General features: G+C 36.7%; 6 protein-coding genes across 10 annotated transcripts; 4 read left to right on the top strand and 2 right to left on the bottom strand.

The window, feature by feature from the left end:
* Positions 1–388: 388 nt before the first annotated feature.
* On the bottom strand, positions 389–1523 carry NAC064 (NAC domain containing protein 64; the record flags this gene model as incomplete). The annotated part of the gene is made up of 3 exons (NM_115511.1): positions 389–778; positions 868–1136; positions 1223–1523. The coding sequence occupies 3 exons, from the start codon at positions 1521–1523 to the stop codon at positions 389–391; spliced, it is 960 nt and encodes a 319-aa protein (NP_191212.1).
* A 777-nt stretch (positions 1524–2300) lies between these two features.
* On the top strand, positions 2301–3370 carry AT3G56540 (alpha/beta-Hydrolases superfamily protein; the record flags this gene model as incomplete). The annotated part of the gene is made up of 3 exons (NM_115512.1): positions 2301–2691; positions 2848–2952; positions 3072–3370. The coding sequence occupies 3 exons, from the start codon at positions 2301–2303 to the stop codon at positions 3368–3370; spliced, it is 795 nt and encodes a 264-aa protein (NP_191213.1).
* On the bottom strand, positions 2818–6179 carry AT3G56550 (Pentatricopeptide repeat (PPR) superfamily protein). 2 transcript variants are annotated; one of them, NM_001339801.1, is made up of 3 exons: positions 4346–6179; positions 4084–4152; positions 2818–3815 (listed from the first exon to the last, which is right to left on the bottom strand). In NM_001339801.1, the coding sequence occupies exon 1, from the start codon at positions 6117–6119 to the stop codon at positions 4374–4376; it is 1746 nt and encodes a 581-aa protein (NP_001319768.1). In that variant the 5' UTR covers positions 6120–6179; the 3' UTR covers positions 2818–3815; positions 4084–4152; positions 4346–4373. The 2 variants fall into 2 exon arrangements, with proteins under 2 accessions (NP_001319768.1, NP_191214.1); NM_115513.3 differs by having other exon boundaries at positions 3770–4152; positions 4346–6124.
* Positions 6180–6881: 702 nt separating this feature from the next.
* NAC065 (NAC domain containing protein 65) lies at positions 6882–8345 on the top strand (the record flags this gene model as incomplete). Its single annotated transcript, NM_115514.1, has 3 exons — positions 6882–7070; positions 7643–7943; positions 8149–8345. 3 exons carry the CDS (start codon positions 6882–6884, stop codon positions 8343–8345), a joined length of 687 nt encoding a protein of 228 aa, NP_191215.1.
* Positions 8346–10040: 1695 nt separating this feature from the next.
* On the top strand, positions 10041–12771 carry AT3G56570 (SET domain-containing protein). 2 transcript variants are annotated; one of them, NM_115515.2, is made up of 5 exons: positions 10041–10148; positions 10229–10601; positions 10680–10876; positions 11525–11858; positions 11935–12658. In NM_115515.2, the coding sequence occupies exons 1-5, from the start codon at positions 10138–10140 to the stop codon at positions 12613–12615; spliced, it is 1596 nt and encodes a 531-aa protein (NP_191216.1). In that variant the 5' UTR covers positions 10041–10137; the 3' UTR covers positions 12616–12658. The 2 variants fall into 2 exon arrangements, with proteins under 2 accessions (NP_191216.1, NP_001326995.1); NM_001339802.1 differs by having other exon boundaries at positions 10062–10148; positions 10226–10601; positions 11935–12771.
* Positions 12772–13020: 249 nt separating this feature from the next.
* On the top strand, positions 13021–15295 carry AT3G56580 (RING/U-box superfamily protein). 3 transcript variants are annotated; one of them, NM_202719.1, is made up of 3 exons: positions 13052–13168; positions 13840–13857; positions 13961–15222. In NM_202719.1, exon 3 carries the CDS (start codon positions 14041–14043, stop codon positions 15001–15003), a length of 963 nt encoding a protein of 320 aa, NP_974448.1. In that variant the 5' UTR covers positions 13052–13168; positions 13840–13857; positions 13961–14040; the 3' UTR covers positions 15004–15222. The 3 variants fall into 3 exon arrangements, with proteins under 3 accessions (NP_567039.1, NP_974448.1, NP_001030874.1); NM_115516.3 differs by having other exon boundaries at positions 13021–13168; positions 13840–15295; NM_001035797.1 differs by lacking the exon at positions 13840–13857 and having other exon boundaries at positions 13067–13168; positions 13961–15227.
* The last annotated feature ends 227 nt before the right edge of the window (positions 15296–15522 follow it).

A 15522-nucleotide genomic window follows, 5' to 3' on the forward strand; every position in this document is an offset into this window, starting at 1 on the left:
TTTTGGGGGTGGCACTGTTGCGTGCTTATAAACTAAACAAATGTTTAGAGGAGGAAATGAAGAAGAAGAAGACACCGGTGTTTTATATTTGTATGTGTTAGTTTAAAACGGTAAGAAAATGTTGGACAAATTGTGTATAAATGTTTTATATGATCAAGGCATCAAAAGCAATAAAGACAGGGAGAATTATCTCTGGTTTTGAAAAACAATGCCGATAGCAACTAATGAAATTTTAGCAAAAAAACTAATGAAATCTTCTCTCTGTTTTCTTTCTGATAACAAAACTCATAAAGGCACAAAAGCTAGATCAGTTAGTTTTCTTTTTGTTTTTGGTGTTTGAAAACAAAAACCAAAATGACAAAGTATGAGCAGATTGAGATCAGTTAGTTTAATGTTTTATCATTCCTTCTGTGTCAAAGAAGCCTTCAAACAAACCATAATTGTTGAATTCTTCATCTCCATCCAGTGAATGTGGTTTAGTGAATTCAGCCAAGAAATCTTCAAAATCGTCTGGGATCATCACTGGTTGCTGTTGAAAGCTGATCAACTCAGAAAAGTTATCAGGAAAAGGCTGCGGCTGATGATGTTCTGGAAGTAAACAATACTGCGGTTGATACACAATATCATGAGGCTGTTGCAGCTGCAATTGGTCTGGTTGATTCAAATCCAGCTGCTCAACGTCTTCTTCTTTCTTCAGCTTCTCATTCTCTGCTTCCTCAGCTTTCTTCTTCTTTGCTGCCGCTGGAGTCAGATAAATCTTGCACAAAGCATGATCCACCTATACACACCAACCAAAACAAAACACAATAAATCCAAAAGTCACGAATCCTAATAACTTGGAATCCAAGTAAAGACACTTACCCTCACCTTCTCGTTGTTGTTATCATCAGAAGACTCAAACCAGTACTCTTGCATTAACCAATCCCCTTTGACACTATTTGATTGTTTCCCAACATAGTACTCTAGTGAAGTCTTGTAGCCGACTATGCCATTTCCAGCGTTGATCTTTTGGGCAGCTACAGTTGCGCTCCAATATCCTCCATTGTCGACACGTTTATTACTTCTTCCAGCCTTACCGGTCTTGGTCCTCTCCGATATATAGAACCAATCTTTATCATTACCCTTCTCATATTTCTCTGTATTGAATTCAAAAGAACAGAGCCATTTATATACATAAACCACGATTAGAGAATAAAGAACAGAGCCATTGACGGAGACAAACCTGAAAGATGTTGTGGATTTGACTCGTAGATGTTCACACGATGGATAGGAACATTGAGCAATGAGCATTTATTGCCTTGCGAAAAGGGTTTCAAGTAATGAAAGATGAGTTCTTGGTCCTTTGGTACAAATCTATAACCTGGCGGGAAAGCAAACTGTTTCGTCGACCAAGAAAAGAAATTATCAGCGGCAGAAGAAGACGAAGAAGAAGGAACGTCGGAGTTGTGTGGTAGTTCCGGCGGTTGTGTTAGCCGTTCCGGCGAGGATCTTGCTTTGCGCTTGTTTCTTTGTGGAATCGCCATCGGAGCTGGTTCACGTTAAAGATTTCAAATCTTAGTCGATGGCTGTTAAACAATATGATAAGCATGTTTAACCTCCGATCTAAATTGAATTATTAAATTTTATTAACAACATAATAAATGGTCATGAATATACTTTACGAAGAAGCATGATATACACAGTCATATATAGATAGTTACATACAGATCCTGAATATATAGTAGTAGTCTAAACTAAAGTTACAACAATGATTTTTGTACTAGTAATATAAATCTTGACTGATTTAAGTGCAGTCGATTTTGCTGTCTTAGTTGTGAGAGACGCTTTGGTTTTAAGTTAGACTCCTCAAAACCAAGCTCTCTTCTTCCTTCAGTAATAAAGATTTATAGTTTTTCATAAAGAATCAATTTCTTTTCTGTAGGTGAAATTATAAGTTTTTGTGGGTTAACTATACTTTTCATTTTTTTCTTATTCATGAAAAAGTATAAAATATGGTTGTTTTTCTCTCTTCCAAATCAAGAATTCGTTCAAACAGAAAAAAAACTTATTCTTTTTCTTTTTTCTAAATTTTAGAAAAGCTAATTCTCTGAAATCGTTTATTTTGGTTTACAAATGTTGGAAAAACTTAAGTTGGTTCAGAGTATTTACAGAAGCAAATTAATTGTTAAATTGTTAAAAAGGTTTTAAAATAGGTGATCAAATAAACTTTTAAAAACCAAAAAATTAACCGTAAATCGCAATAATTTATTTTTTAAAAAACTTCATTATGCTTTCTTTCATAACGATCCAAACAAAATAGAATGGGAAAACTACAAGACTGGTCTATAACCACTTGTCTCTTCCTTTTCTTTTTGCATGCATCACAAACCCATTGCACCAGCCAATCACATGTTAGAAACCGTCTATACCGATCAAAGCGAGGGATTGGTTCGTCAATAGACACAAGCCACTTAAATGCGATTCGTCGTTTAAGCGTGTCTTTGTCGCTCCAAAACATAAGCGGTGTTAACCAACAAGAGCAAAAGGAAAGAGATCTAATTGAGAATCTTCCCGGACAGCCTTCAGTTAATTTTAAGCAATATGGCGGTTATGTGACCGTGAATGAGTCAGCAGGTCGATCCTTGTACTATTATTTCGTGGAAGCCACCAATACCAAAAACTCATCACCCCTTGTTCTATGGCTAAACGGAGGTATGTATCTACTACCATGTCTCTAGTTCTATAAAATGTTTTGCTTTTTTCGTTTTCCTATTCATTGAGAAAACAGACAAGCTAACTCACAAAATTGATGAATTATATTTTGTCCATTAAACATAAACATTATATAAGTATGTTTTAAAAATGCAGGACCGGGCTGCTCCTCTCTGTATGGGGCATTTCAAGAGCTTGGTCCATTCCGCGTACATAGCGACAACAAAACACTCTATACCAATCCTTATTCATGGAACAACGGTACAAACCTTCTTCTAATAGAATGTTTAGTTTATCTTCTTTTTTGGATAATACTTCTTTTGCTTCTCTATATACGGGTTTTTAGCTAAAAGCCCGTTTCTGCTTATTCACATTGGCAGTGGCGAACATGTTATTCTTAGAATCTCCGGCAGGAACGGGATTCTCATACACGAACACAACAACGGATATGGAGAATCCCGGGGACATGAAAACAGCAGCTGATAACTACGTTTTCTTGGTGAAATGGCTGGAGAGGTTTCCGGAATATAAAGGAAGAGATTTTTACATCGCTGGTGAGAGTTACGCCGGTCACTATGTTCAGTGGAGACACGGATGCGGTGATTTCGGTGACAGTTACAATGTACGCACTGAAGATGATGAATCTAACGGCTGTTACGGAATGGCTTCCGTGGTTTAGTGAAGGACAGGTGGGAGGTTTCACAGAGGAATACAGAGGGAATTTTAGGTTTGCCACAGTGAGAGGAGCTGGTCATGAAGTTCCTCTTTACAAACCTAAGGCTGCTCTTACTCTGTTTAAACATTTTATCCTCAACTCTCCTCTCCCTCTTACCCCTTCATGATCTATACACTTTGTAACAACACCAATCACACTCTTTTGTTCACAATCTAGCTAAAAGTTCATTTTAATGTTCAATATAACATATTCACTACCCAACTAGGACCCTCTGGCTAATAATTTTAATGCTCTCTATCACTGGTACTCAGCTTCGGTTCTTCTCTTCAAGTGTTGCACCAAAGAATGCTCTCAAGTCTCTGCTATTTCTGGGGTTTGGATTCTTCTTTTTCTTTGGTTGATTTTCGTGTCTCTGTTATATTCTTGTTCCAGACCATAAGCACGACCTCTGCCAATCACAAAACAGTGTTCAAACATTATAAAATCAAGGTAAACCATTTGTCAGACTAGATATATGACTCCACAATATCAATCACAGCCACTGATGGATTGAGATACTATGGGGAAAACCGATAACATTGACAAGGTAAAAAGTTAGATATGATTCACAAGCATTAATCAGACCCAACAGCTTCCAACAGCAGCCAAAAAACATAAGTTGGGATTTCCACACTAAAAGATAGCTACAGAAGCCAAATGTATTAGCAATGTGATACCTGTGTCAATGATTGTCTCATCTCTTCTCTCTCTCACTTTTCCTTTTAAGGAATCTTGTGGTAAAAATTCTGCAAAAGAAGATGGAGATCATATTAACAAAGAATCAGAAAAATAGAACAAATAGAAAATATTGTGGAAACCTCGTATTATCAGCTAACGTACTTAACAAAACACCAAGAGACTATAACACGTGAATAACTATCATTTCGCCTAAGGCACACGAATCTTACACCAAAACAGTAAAACAAGCAAAAGTCAAACCTTTTAAGCTGACCAAGAACAGTTTTTTTCACCAGTAGTCGTTGCAAGAACAAATACCATCTGCAAAGTGATGAAATCGAACTCTATCCCTTACAATAATTTCCCGATTGAATGCTTTTGATACATATTTTGTAAACGAATGACAATCTCTGCAAACTCTCAGATTCTTTGTGATTCGGAGAGTTGTTCCTGCAGTAGTTCGCATTAATCCATATGCAATAGCCAATTTTTCACTATGAGATGTATCTGCAGATCCTAAACACCGATCAGAGAGAGTAGGAGCAGTTCTGTTTGAGTCCTCTGGCTTGTATCCAGCTAGAATGGCACGGTTGATTACTTCCCCGAGTTCTGAGTAAATAACTGCAGACTCCGGATGCATTTTGTCATCAACGACAAATTTGTGAACTTGATCACCAATCTCAATCCAACTCCATCCTGGAACTGTCTGTAAATCATGGCTTCTTATTAGTTTTCTCATACTAGCAAAAGCTTGCGCATCATTCGCTGCAGAATATATCGAAGTCATAAGCACATAGTCCCCTGCATTGAAAGCCTCAAGCTGCACCAATTTCTTCATGGCTACTTCTCCTAATTCCAAATTCCTGTGGATTTTGCAAGAGCCAAGCAGGGTTCTCCACAAGACGGGATCCTCATGGCAGGAAGACGCATATATCATCTCGAGGGAGTTTTCTAGCTGACCTGCTCGTCCATAGAGATCCACCATGCATCCATAGTGTTTGACGTTCGGAGTCAAATGGAACTGTGAACTCATGATTTCAAAATGCTCAACTCCTTCTTTAACTAGACCTTGATGACTACAACCTAACAACAATCCAAGGAATGTGATGGCATTGGGTCTAACCCCGGAAGCCACCATCTTTCTGAAGAACGAGATGGCCTCTACGCCATGCCCGTGAACTCCATACCCAATAATCATTGAGTTCCAGGTCAACACATCTCTTTTTCGCATCCCGTTAAACACACCAATAGCATTTTCAAGGCTACCACATTTTGCATACATATCAATAAGAGCATTACTCACAAAGACACAACTCTCACATCGAATATCACAGGCTATCCTGTGTAGCATAACTCCCATATTCAAAGCACTAACGTGAGCACAAGAAGATAACAAAGCAACGAGCGTGTAAGAGTCACCACACACACCTTCATTTCCCATTCGCTTGTACATACTCAACGCTTGATTATGTAAACCAACATGAGAAAAGCAACAGATCATAACGTTCCAAGAAACCAAGTCTCTAACAGGCATTTCGTCGAACACTTTAGATGCAATCTCAACACTTCCATTCGCAGAGTAACAACGAACGAGACTAGTGGCAACAATAGCGTCATCAAGAAACCCAGATCGAATAACCGAACCGTGAATCTCCAAACATTTCGGAATCGATTTAATCCTCTCACATGATTTGAGAGCGAAATTGAAAGTGAAGAGATCAGGACGTGAAACAGAGGAGAGAAGCATTCGGTTATAGAAGAGAATCGAATTTAGAGGAGAAGAAGAATTGGAGAAGCCACGAATAAGGTAGTTCCAATCCGATGTTGATGGATCGGAATCGAAATGGTCGAAGAGAAGTTGAGCGTGAGATAAAGAACCAGTGACGGAGACGGCGCAGAAGCGGAGGAGGTGGTTGAAGATGGAAGGATGATGTTGGAGACCATTGATGATGACATGAGAATGGATCTTACGGAGCTTCTTCATACTGTTGCATCCTTGTAGCATTCTCACTATCACTCTCGCTTTTTCGCACATCGTCTCTCTCTCCCGCCAAAAGAACGACCAATTTGAATTTGCTAATAAATCATATGAGTAATATTTAGGTTAATATTTGTGATTTTACTAGGTTGGTTTTTTTTTCCCTTTCTTTTCAATAGATTTAAAATTTATTCAACCAAAAAGCATGTGTACAATGAATGTTTCGTTAGGTTAATTTTTGTTAGAAGATGTTAATTAGGAAAATATTGAAGGTGTTCACAAAATTTTCTTGGTCAAAACTGATTGGTTAATGCTTGAATACTCTCTTGATCACTCTTCTCACAACAACAAGGTAACTATGTGTTTCTTGTTTCACAAAAACCCGTAGATTAATGAAATTAGTTTTGAAATATATTGATGAGATATATTTTGCAGAATAACAAAATAAATATTATATTAACAATCTCTATATATACCTATATATATATATTTAATAAACAAAATAATGTTTTTAACAAATTTTAATATATTATGAGTAATATATTATGAGTAATATTTGATACTATAAAATGTAAGATTTATTAAAATTTATTTTAAAAAATGTGAAAATGTTTTTTTGTATTATTAATGATATAATTTTTGTGTAAACAATTATATTTTTTCTTTTAAAATTGCTAATATTTATAAACTGCTTTGTATGGCTAACTCAAACTTATCTCTTTAACTAAAGCTTGACTACAAATATGAATTTTATCGCTACATTGTTTGCTACTTAGGTTGAAAGTGTTGCTCTCAAAACTCAAAAGCATGTGAGAGGCTATGTTCGATTTCAAAATCTTCACGTTCAGTTTTGCTCAAAGTAAGTATCTTGAGAACATTCGCGAAAAGACATTAACCGAAGTGAGTACTAGTGACATAGAGCTTCTCCGACGAAATTCACAGCCTTTCCGGCGAGCTACACCATGCTCACTCACAGTCGACCTTCAGGCAAACTCTTTCACACCAAAGGTCTTTTTCCTATCTAGTTGTTATCAATGGCTCTATTTAAACTTTGTCTAACATTTTCTTTTAATCAACACTATTTCAATTTTAACATGAAAACGGTATATTTTTTTCAAAAACAGATTTATTTCACATTTAATGTAATCAACGTTTATTTCTTTGTTAACTTGTGTTGTTTGGAGTAATTCACATTCTTGCTTACATTATTCCACAATTTTAACGTTTGTTAGCTAAACATGAAACTTATTCTTTTCCAAATCTCAATCTCAATTTGATATTCAGCAAATCTTATATTATCCGAACCCCATATTATCTCAAATTCGATAAATTTATAAATCATTTTATATATACACCGTCTTATTACATTCTTATAAATAAGAGACAATAACTAACGTAACTAACTGAATATCTCTTACGAAACTTACGCAAAAATCTCTTACGAAACTTAATCCCATATTATCTCAAATTTTATAAATCATTTTATATATACACCGTCTTATTACATTCTTATAAATAAGAGACAATTACTAACTAACTGAATATCTCTTACGAAACTTACTCCTTGTTTTTTGTCAAAGCTCCAAAGTTACTTGATGATGATGCCTGGAAGAAACAAGCGCAAAGAAAGATCCTGGCCGGAACCGCAAACGCAACCACAGTCAGAGATTCCTTCTTCTTCGTCTTCTTTGGCAGCTGATAACATGTCTCCTCCGTCGACGATAGCTTACGTATTACCGCCAGGTTTTAAGTTTATGCCAAACGATAAAGAAGTCATCAATTGTTACTTGAAACCTTACTCGGACGGCAACACCAACGTATTGCTCAATGTTCCTATTCATCGCGTCAATATCTACGAGTCGAATCCACAGACACTTTCAGGTTAACTTTGTCTCCGTCCATATGTATTGTTTACTTAGTTGAATTCTTTAGTTTATTAAGTGATTAACATATATCTATATATATATATTTTTGAAACAGAGGAATTCCAGAAGGGTAACGATAAAGAATGGTTTATTATAACGGAGAGGAACAAAGTTGATCAAGGTTTAAGCCAAACAAAGAGAGTTGGTAATGGTGCGAAAAGGCAGAAACGTGGCGACACTGACGGAGGATATTGGCACGCAAAAGTGGCTGCCCAAAAGATTTAAAGCTGGAGATGGTGTCGTTGGCAACAAAAGGCCACTTGCATACTACGTTGGGAAACCATCAGAAGGCGTCAAAACTGATTGGTTAATGCAAGAATACTCTCTTGATCACTCTTCTCACAACACGACAAGGTAAGAAGTGTTTCTTGGTTCCCAAGTTATTTAGGTTTTTAAGTTTTTTGGATTCTGTTTTGAGTCTTGTTTTGAGTCTTCTTCTTGTTTCTGTTGGTGCGTCATGAATCCATTTTGTGTGTTCTTCTGTCAATGATCACGTTACAAAATCATGAAACAGGTTTATGGTGGAAAACATAAATAAAACACAAAAAAACATAAATAAAAGAGTAAATAAACATAAAATAAAATGCTTACCATTGTAATTCTTAATCAAAAATTACAATGGTAGCATTTTATTTATTTTTGATGGAAAAATAAAACACACAAAATTCAAATCAAACTCCATAGATAGGTTGAGATCAACTGCATTTATTTTCTTTCTTTTATTCCTTCCTTCACGATGTTTTCTAGTAAACCGGTATTGTTCGACACTCTTGAAAATGAATCAGAAATAAAAGAGTAATCGATGGTGGAATCACCAAAACTCTGCGTTTTTGGTTGTGGCGAGGATAGAAAATTGCCGAGAGTTCATCAAATGGAGTGAACGAGGAAGATTTTGTTGTCGTTTCTTCTCCTGCACCCGAACATGATGTTGTTTTGGCTGAGTATTCATTTATCTTTGTTATAATTAATGATTACAAAGTTTTTATTATTATTGGTTTGTTTATAGCACATACTTTAGTCTATTCTATATATAAATGTATGAAATGGTAATGTATTGAAGATCAAAGTCTTACTTGATATTTTTGTTTTTGGAAATTTATACACTAAACATTAGGCTTTTTCCTTTAATTCAAAGTTGGATGTAAAACTCTTTAACACTGTTGGATGTAAAACTCTTTAATACTTTTTAAAAGAAGAGTTTTCTGCAAAATAACCCTCCAAATCAATCTCGTTTGCAAGTTACCCTCCAAGTCCGAATTATGCAAGTCAACCCCACCTACTCTAAATCACCTGCAATACAACCCTCCCGTATATCGATGACGTGGCAGTCGATAACTCCGTTTGAATACATAAGGATTTTGTGCAAAAAACCCTCAATATAATTTTTTTTTGCAAGATAAACCTCCATGTCAAATAAATACAGATTAAACCACAATCTGAAAAATCTCCTACAATGACGTGAGAGTCGATAACTTCTAACATAACTAAGGGTTGAGGCTATAAGTGTCTACATTGATATCAAGGGGTGTTTATTCTGAATAATCGGATCCGAATTCAAATCGAATTATATATTAATATGGTATGAATACATTCACCTTTTTCTTTATCCAAAATTTTGAATTTAAATTCAAACCAAACAAAAAAAATCAAAGTTTTATTAATATTTTAGGATTAAATACCAAACTCTGAATTTGAGTACTAAACTGTTTATCCCAATGATAAATGTTTTGTTTTAGATACTATTTTACGTATCAAAAGTTTTTTTTCTTTTCGTCACGTATCAGAAGATTCAAAACTAAACCAAAATTCGGATTGAACACTCTTAAATTTGTATGCATATTATCGCTAAACTCATTACAAAAATGAAATGGAGTATTTGTATGTGATGCATAGATTACTAGTTTGATAATGTTTAAAAGGGAAGATACAAAACATATAAATAATTTCCCCGTAATTAAAGTGTGGCAATTAGAAGCTGTTATCCAAATTACTTCAGGTTTATTTAATTTTCAGATGGAAGGGTATTTTCGTCAATACTCTTCGTATGTTACTGAACATCATAAACCCTTTATTCATTTATCGCCGTCGTTGTCTCTCTCACCGGACGTTGTTTTGTTTCCCTCCGGCGATTTCATCGGAGACCTTCACTCATGGCCACAAGGTTCTCTCTCGCTCTATAGTCAATGAATAGAACCTTTAATTTTACCTTGTTTAATTTCTCGTCTCTCGCATTGTTAGTAGGAGATTAAGAGCATTCAAGAGATGGATGCAAGCTAACGGCGTTGATTGCAGCGAAGCTCTCAACCTCGTCGACGACGAAAACGATGGTGTCTCTGTGAGAGCATTCTGCGATTTGAAGGAAGGAGATGTTGTTGCCAATATCTCAAAAACTGCTTGTCTCACTATCAAAACCAGTGGAGCTCGTGAGATGATCGAATCTGCTGATTTAGATGGAAGTTTAGGTCTCTCTGTGGCTCTCATGTACGAGAGAAGCTTAGGTGAAGAATCTCCTTGGGCTGGTTATCTTCAGATTCTTCCTATTCAAGAAGATTTGCCTCTTGTTTGGTCTCTTGAAGACTTAGATTCTCTCTTATCTGGAACTGAGCTTCATAAGGTTTCCTTTCCAAATTTTGATTTACCATTGCATTGTAGTTGAATTCACTACTCATCAGTTTGAATTTTTTGTAGGCAGTTGGTGAAGGAAGATCATGTTCTTATATATGAGGATTGGAAAGAAAACATTTTGCCGCTTACCTCTTCACTGCCTCAGAATGTTGATTCTGATTCGTTTGGAATCAAAGAGTATCTTGCTGCTAAGAGTTTAATTGCTTCACGGTCTTTCGAAATCGATGATTACCATGGATCCGGGATGGTTCCTCTTGCAGACCTGTAAGTTTACCTCACATTTGTCTTCATAGGGCTTGTTAAGCTAAATATGTATCAACCAAAGAAAGTTGTTAGAATTGAGGTTTAATACCTTAGAAATGCTTTCCTGTATCAGCTGTTTTTACTCCCTAAGCTTTGCATTAACCATAGACTTATATAGTTAGTTACTTAGTTTATGGTCATATAGATGTTTTCCTTATTTCTCTGTTCACTTCCCAGACTTGTGAGTTTTTATTGCATCTTGTATATCGGCCAATTTGCCTAGTTGTTGGACCAACATTTGCTTGTTTATGTTGTCCTCAAGAGATTTCCGCTGTGTAGATTTTAAGGTCTCGTTAGGTTCAATCACTTTGATAAGACCGAGTATGTTCCCAGTCCTGTCAGTGATTGCAGATAATCTATACAGTTAGCAATCAATGTGCTGATTTTTTTCACAGCCTTCTTCTGGATTGCAGCATCTTATTGGTTATTTACTTGGATCTGTGCTTTTCCGTTTTGATTTTTTTTTTCATGTGGAAAAAATGATCCTTAGAAGTCGGTTTCGATGAACTAAATGTGATTCTAGCATGCTAGGTGAATTTCCTGACAAATGCTTGATGATTTACTCATTGTCCACTCTTCTTAGTATTGCCTGTTTATTTCATTTTGCAGCTTTAATCATAAAACTGGGGCAGAAGACGTTCACTTCACTCATGAATCCGATTCTGAAGCTGATGAATCTGACAACGATGATGCTGCAAATGAGACCACTGATGAAGACGAGCCTTCCAGTAAAATTTCTTCCTCGCCTGAGCAGTCTTTTGAGGAAGTTCCTGGTGAAAACACTGATGACGAAGCCAAAGAAGAAGAAGAAGAAGAAGAAGAAGAAGAAGAAGGAGAAGAAGAAGAAGAAGGAGAAGAGGAAGAAGAAAACTCTTCAATGCTGCAAAATGATCAATCCGGTCTAAAAATGATTATGGTGAAGGATGTCTCAGCTGGAGCTGAGGTATGTATGATTTTTCATTTGGTTTTCAAGTTAGAATTATATGTCATTTGCATTGATGCCATGATTTTCTGTGTAGGTATTCAATACATACGGTTTGATGGGTAATGCTGCATTACTCCACAGGTACGGATTTACAGAGCTCGATAATCCATATGACATAGTAAACATAGATCTAGAATTAGTAACCGAATGGAGCACATCCTCATTCACAAGCCGGTACACTCGAGCTAGACTGGCCTTGTGGAGAAAACTAGGTTACACAGGATGCGAGAGTCAAAACTCAGAATACTTTGAGGTATCTTCAACCGGAGAACCCCAAACCGAGCTCCTGATCCTACTCTATATACTGCTCTTACCAGACGACACATACAATAAACTGGATCTAGCTGAATCAACAACAGGAGCTTCTCCCTCGAAAGAAGGAAAAAGATCTTCTTCTTACGAGATAACAATTGGGAAACACAAGTTTGTGTATGGAGAAAGCGGAAATGATATTCTTCTGACAGATGGTGTTTGTGAAGCTCTTCTAACTATTGTGGATAAGCGAGAGAGTTTATATGGATCATTGAGCTCATTGGAAGATGACATTGTTAGGGTGAAGACTTGTTGTCTTCCGAGAGACAGGAGACTATATCATTCGCTTGTGTTGCGTGTGAGTGAGAGGAAGATTCTAAAGAAGCTTAGGAGCTACATCCATACCCAGACCAATGAGTCTTCCAGCGGAAAGCGCCGGAAGAAGATGGTTCCAAAATCCTAGCAACATCTTTAGTTTGCTTGTTGAATTTTCACTTTTCATCCCCAAGTTACCATTTTTAAACGACTTGTTCTACTAACATTGAGTTTCATCTATAATGGTGATCGAATCTTAGCAGATTTGATCGATTCTTTTTTGTTCTATTTATAGAAATTCTTGAGGTTTAAAAATAAAAGAAAGAAAGGATTTTATATCGTGAGTAGTATATTGAGTAATCTTCAGACGGAAGCAAAGAAAGCGTGACAAAAAGCCGGCGACTGTCAGACAGGTAGAACTGTAAATATGGAGAAAGATGGGGTTACTTTAACAAAGGTAGACACGTGGCACGTGGGAATTAAAGGATATTACAGACTTTACACAGAATTACACAGAGATAAGACAAGTTCTTTTTTAAGCTTTTTTTTTTTTAACAGTCAAAAAGACTCAATAGAGTGTAACGGAGAGATTCTTCTACCAGAGTTGCTCTCTTTTGGTTCGTTTTCTTCCTCCAAAATCCAATCTTACCACAGTTTCTTTAGGGTTTCTTCTTCGTCTTCCTTTGGATCTATGTGAACAGGTATGTAACTGATTGAGCTGCTCTTTCTGATTAACCAAGTAAATTGTTCTCTTGAATCTTATCATTTTATTTTGTTTCATTTTTCTTGTTGGATTTAGATCCTTGGATCAAATTTGCTCAAATGTTGTGGTAAAGTCTGTGCCTTTGATTGTATTTCGGATATTTTCTGTGTGTTTTACTCTGATATTGATTAGGATTTGTGTATTTCGTATTTTTTTTTTCCATTGAAGCGTTTTCTGTGATCTGGTTTTTGATCGATCTTATTCCTCTTGATTAACCGAACGAAAGATGTTTTGATTTCTGTAGATCTCTTGCATTGTACTTTCTTCATTGTTCTTAATTCGATTTTCTCTCCATTGCTGGATCGCCTGATGGCTCATTTAGAGTTTTTTTTTCTAGCTCAAATGTGGTTGAACTATAGAGTTTCTGAGTTCATTATTTGGTCATTTTTTAATTGAGTTGGCTTGATTAAAGAAGAATTTATTTGTTAATCAGCTAGATTAGATTTGAAGATTGTAGTAGATTAGTATGATGTGAATGTTCTAATCTGGGAATAAAGGGTCTAGTGTTGAGGGAAACATGAGATTTTTCATAATTGGGTGAAATATGTGTTGTAAAGTTTGGTCTTTTATTTGCTTAATTATGACTTGTGGTTCCATTGACTCTTGTAGTATGAACTAAGCTCTGAGGTAAGCTTGGGAAGTAGGGATATGGCCAAAATCTCTTTGGTTTACCAACTTAGCAAAAAAGTTAGCAGGAGTTGGTGATCAGTTCTCCTACCGGCTTTTGCAGGCTAATAACTAATACCTGACTGTAAAATCTTCCAAGGTTTCAACCACACAGGGACCTTGTTTCTCTTGTTATTGTAAAGGATGTCAAGTATTCGGAATACTCATTGGTGTCACAGATGTCAACGTGCTGTTTGGCTTCGAGCTCGAGATGCTGTCTGTTCATATTGTGGAGGAGGGTTTGTTGAGGAAATCGATATAGGACCGAGTAGAGCTCACAGGGATGTTGAGCGTGATCCAACCTTTGATCTCATGGAAGCTTTCTCAGCCTTTATGAGAAGCCGTTTAGCTGAAAGAAGCTATGACCGAGAAATCAGCGGAAGACTTGGCTCTGCGGGTTCTGAAAGCTTTTCAAACTTGGCTCCTCTATTGATCTTTGGTGGCCAAGCTCCCTTTCGATTGGCTGGTGGTGATAATAGTTCAGTTGAAGCCTTTGTCAATGGCGCAGCACCTGGAATTGGTATCGCACGTGGCACCAATGCCGGAGACTATTTTTTTGGACCCGGTCTTGAAGAACTGATTGAACAGCTTTCCTCAGGCACTCATCACCGAGGCCCACCACCAGCACCGAAATCATCAATTGATGCATTGCCAACCATCAAGATCACACAGAAGCATCTCAAGTCATCAGACTCTCACTGCCCGGTTTGCAAAGACGAGTTCGAACTGAAATCAGAAGCAAAACAGATGCCGTGTCACCATATCTATCATTCTGACTGCATTGTCCCGTGGCTGGTTCAGCATAACTCATGCCCAGTCTGTCGTAAAGAGTTGCCATCCAGAGGATCTTCTTCAAGCACACAGAGTAGTCAGAACAGAAGCACCAATGGAAGAGAAAACAGCAGAAGAAGGAACATTTTCTCTAACCTCTGGCCATTCCGCTCGTCTAGCTCAAGCTCGACTCAAAACCGCAGAGACACAAACAACACAGCAACTGCAGAAGAAGGCCACTATCATCATCACCAGCAGCAACAGCAACAACATCAACATCAACATCAACAACAACAATCCCATATGGGTTACAGTGGATGGCCTTTTGACTATTAAAGGTTAATCTAACTCTTGACTCTTTTTAAGCCTTCTGTTTCACTTTGGTTCTGTGTATTTTGTTTGTGTTTTGTCATGTCTCTCTTTCCCTTACTTTGTTCATTGTTTATTGTAGATCTTCTGTTTCTCTGGTTTATCAACTTTATGTTTTTATTTTGAATTGTGTATCTCACACATGTTAGCTTGTTATTGAATTTGCATTGAATAAATTATTGTTTTAGACTAATGTATGATTTCGTCTGGCGCTAACCAAACTTCGATCTGTCTTTTTTAATTATTATATAGTCATATGTCATCCTTCGTTTACGTTTGTTTTACTTGCACATTTCGTAAGCAAAAAAAGCTGCTAGACCAGAACCTGAGAACTATGATGTGCTAACAAAAAAGCTTGACTATTCTAGAAGAATCTCGACCTCATTTATAAATATTATTAGATTTTGTCATACAAGTTTAAAGAGGAAAGTGATAGTTAGATAACCAAATTGCGTTAGCTCACTCAATGGTGTACCATCAATTTTG

The sequence above is a fragment of the Arabidopsis thaliana genome, chromosome 3 (assembly GCF_000001735.4).
Source record: "Arabidopsis thaliana chromosome 3, partial sequence".
Taxonomy (NCBI): domain Eukaryota; kingdom Viridiplantae; phylum Streptophyta; class Magnoliopsida; order Brassicales; family Brassicaceae; genus Arabidopsis; species Arabidopsis thaliana.

Bases quoted from the DNA above. Each gene is read 5' to 3' on its own strand.
- AT3G56550 (NM_001339801.1), bottom strand. From the start codon at position 6,119: ATGTGCGAAAAAGCGAGAGTGATAGTGAGAATGCTACAAGGATGCAAC.
- AT3G56570 (NM_001339802.1), top strand. The intron at 10,602-10,679 runs GTTTCCTTTCCA...TTTTGTAGGCAG, and splicing joins CTGGAACTGAGCTTCATAAG to TTGGTGAAGGAAGATCATGT. The intron at 10,877-11,524 runs GTAAGTTTACCT...TTCATTTTGCAG, and splicing joins ATGGTTCCTCTTGCAGACCT to CTTTAATCATAAAACTGGGG.
- AT3G56580 (NM_115516.3), top strand. From the start codon at position 14,041: ATGTCAAGTATTCGGAATACTCATTGGTGTCACAGATGTCAACGTGCT.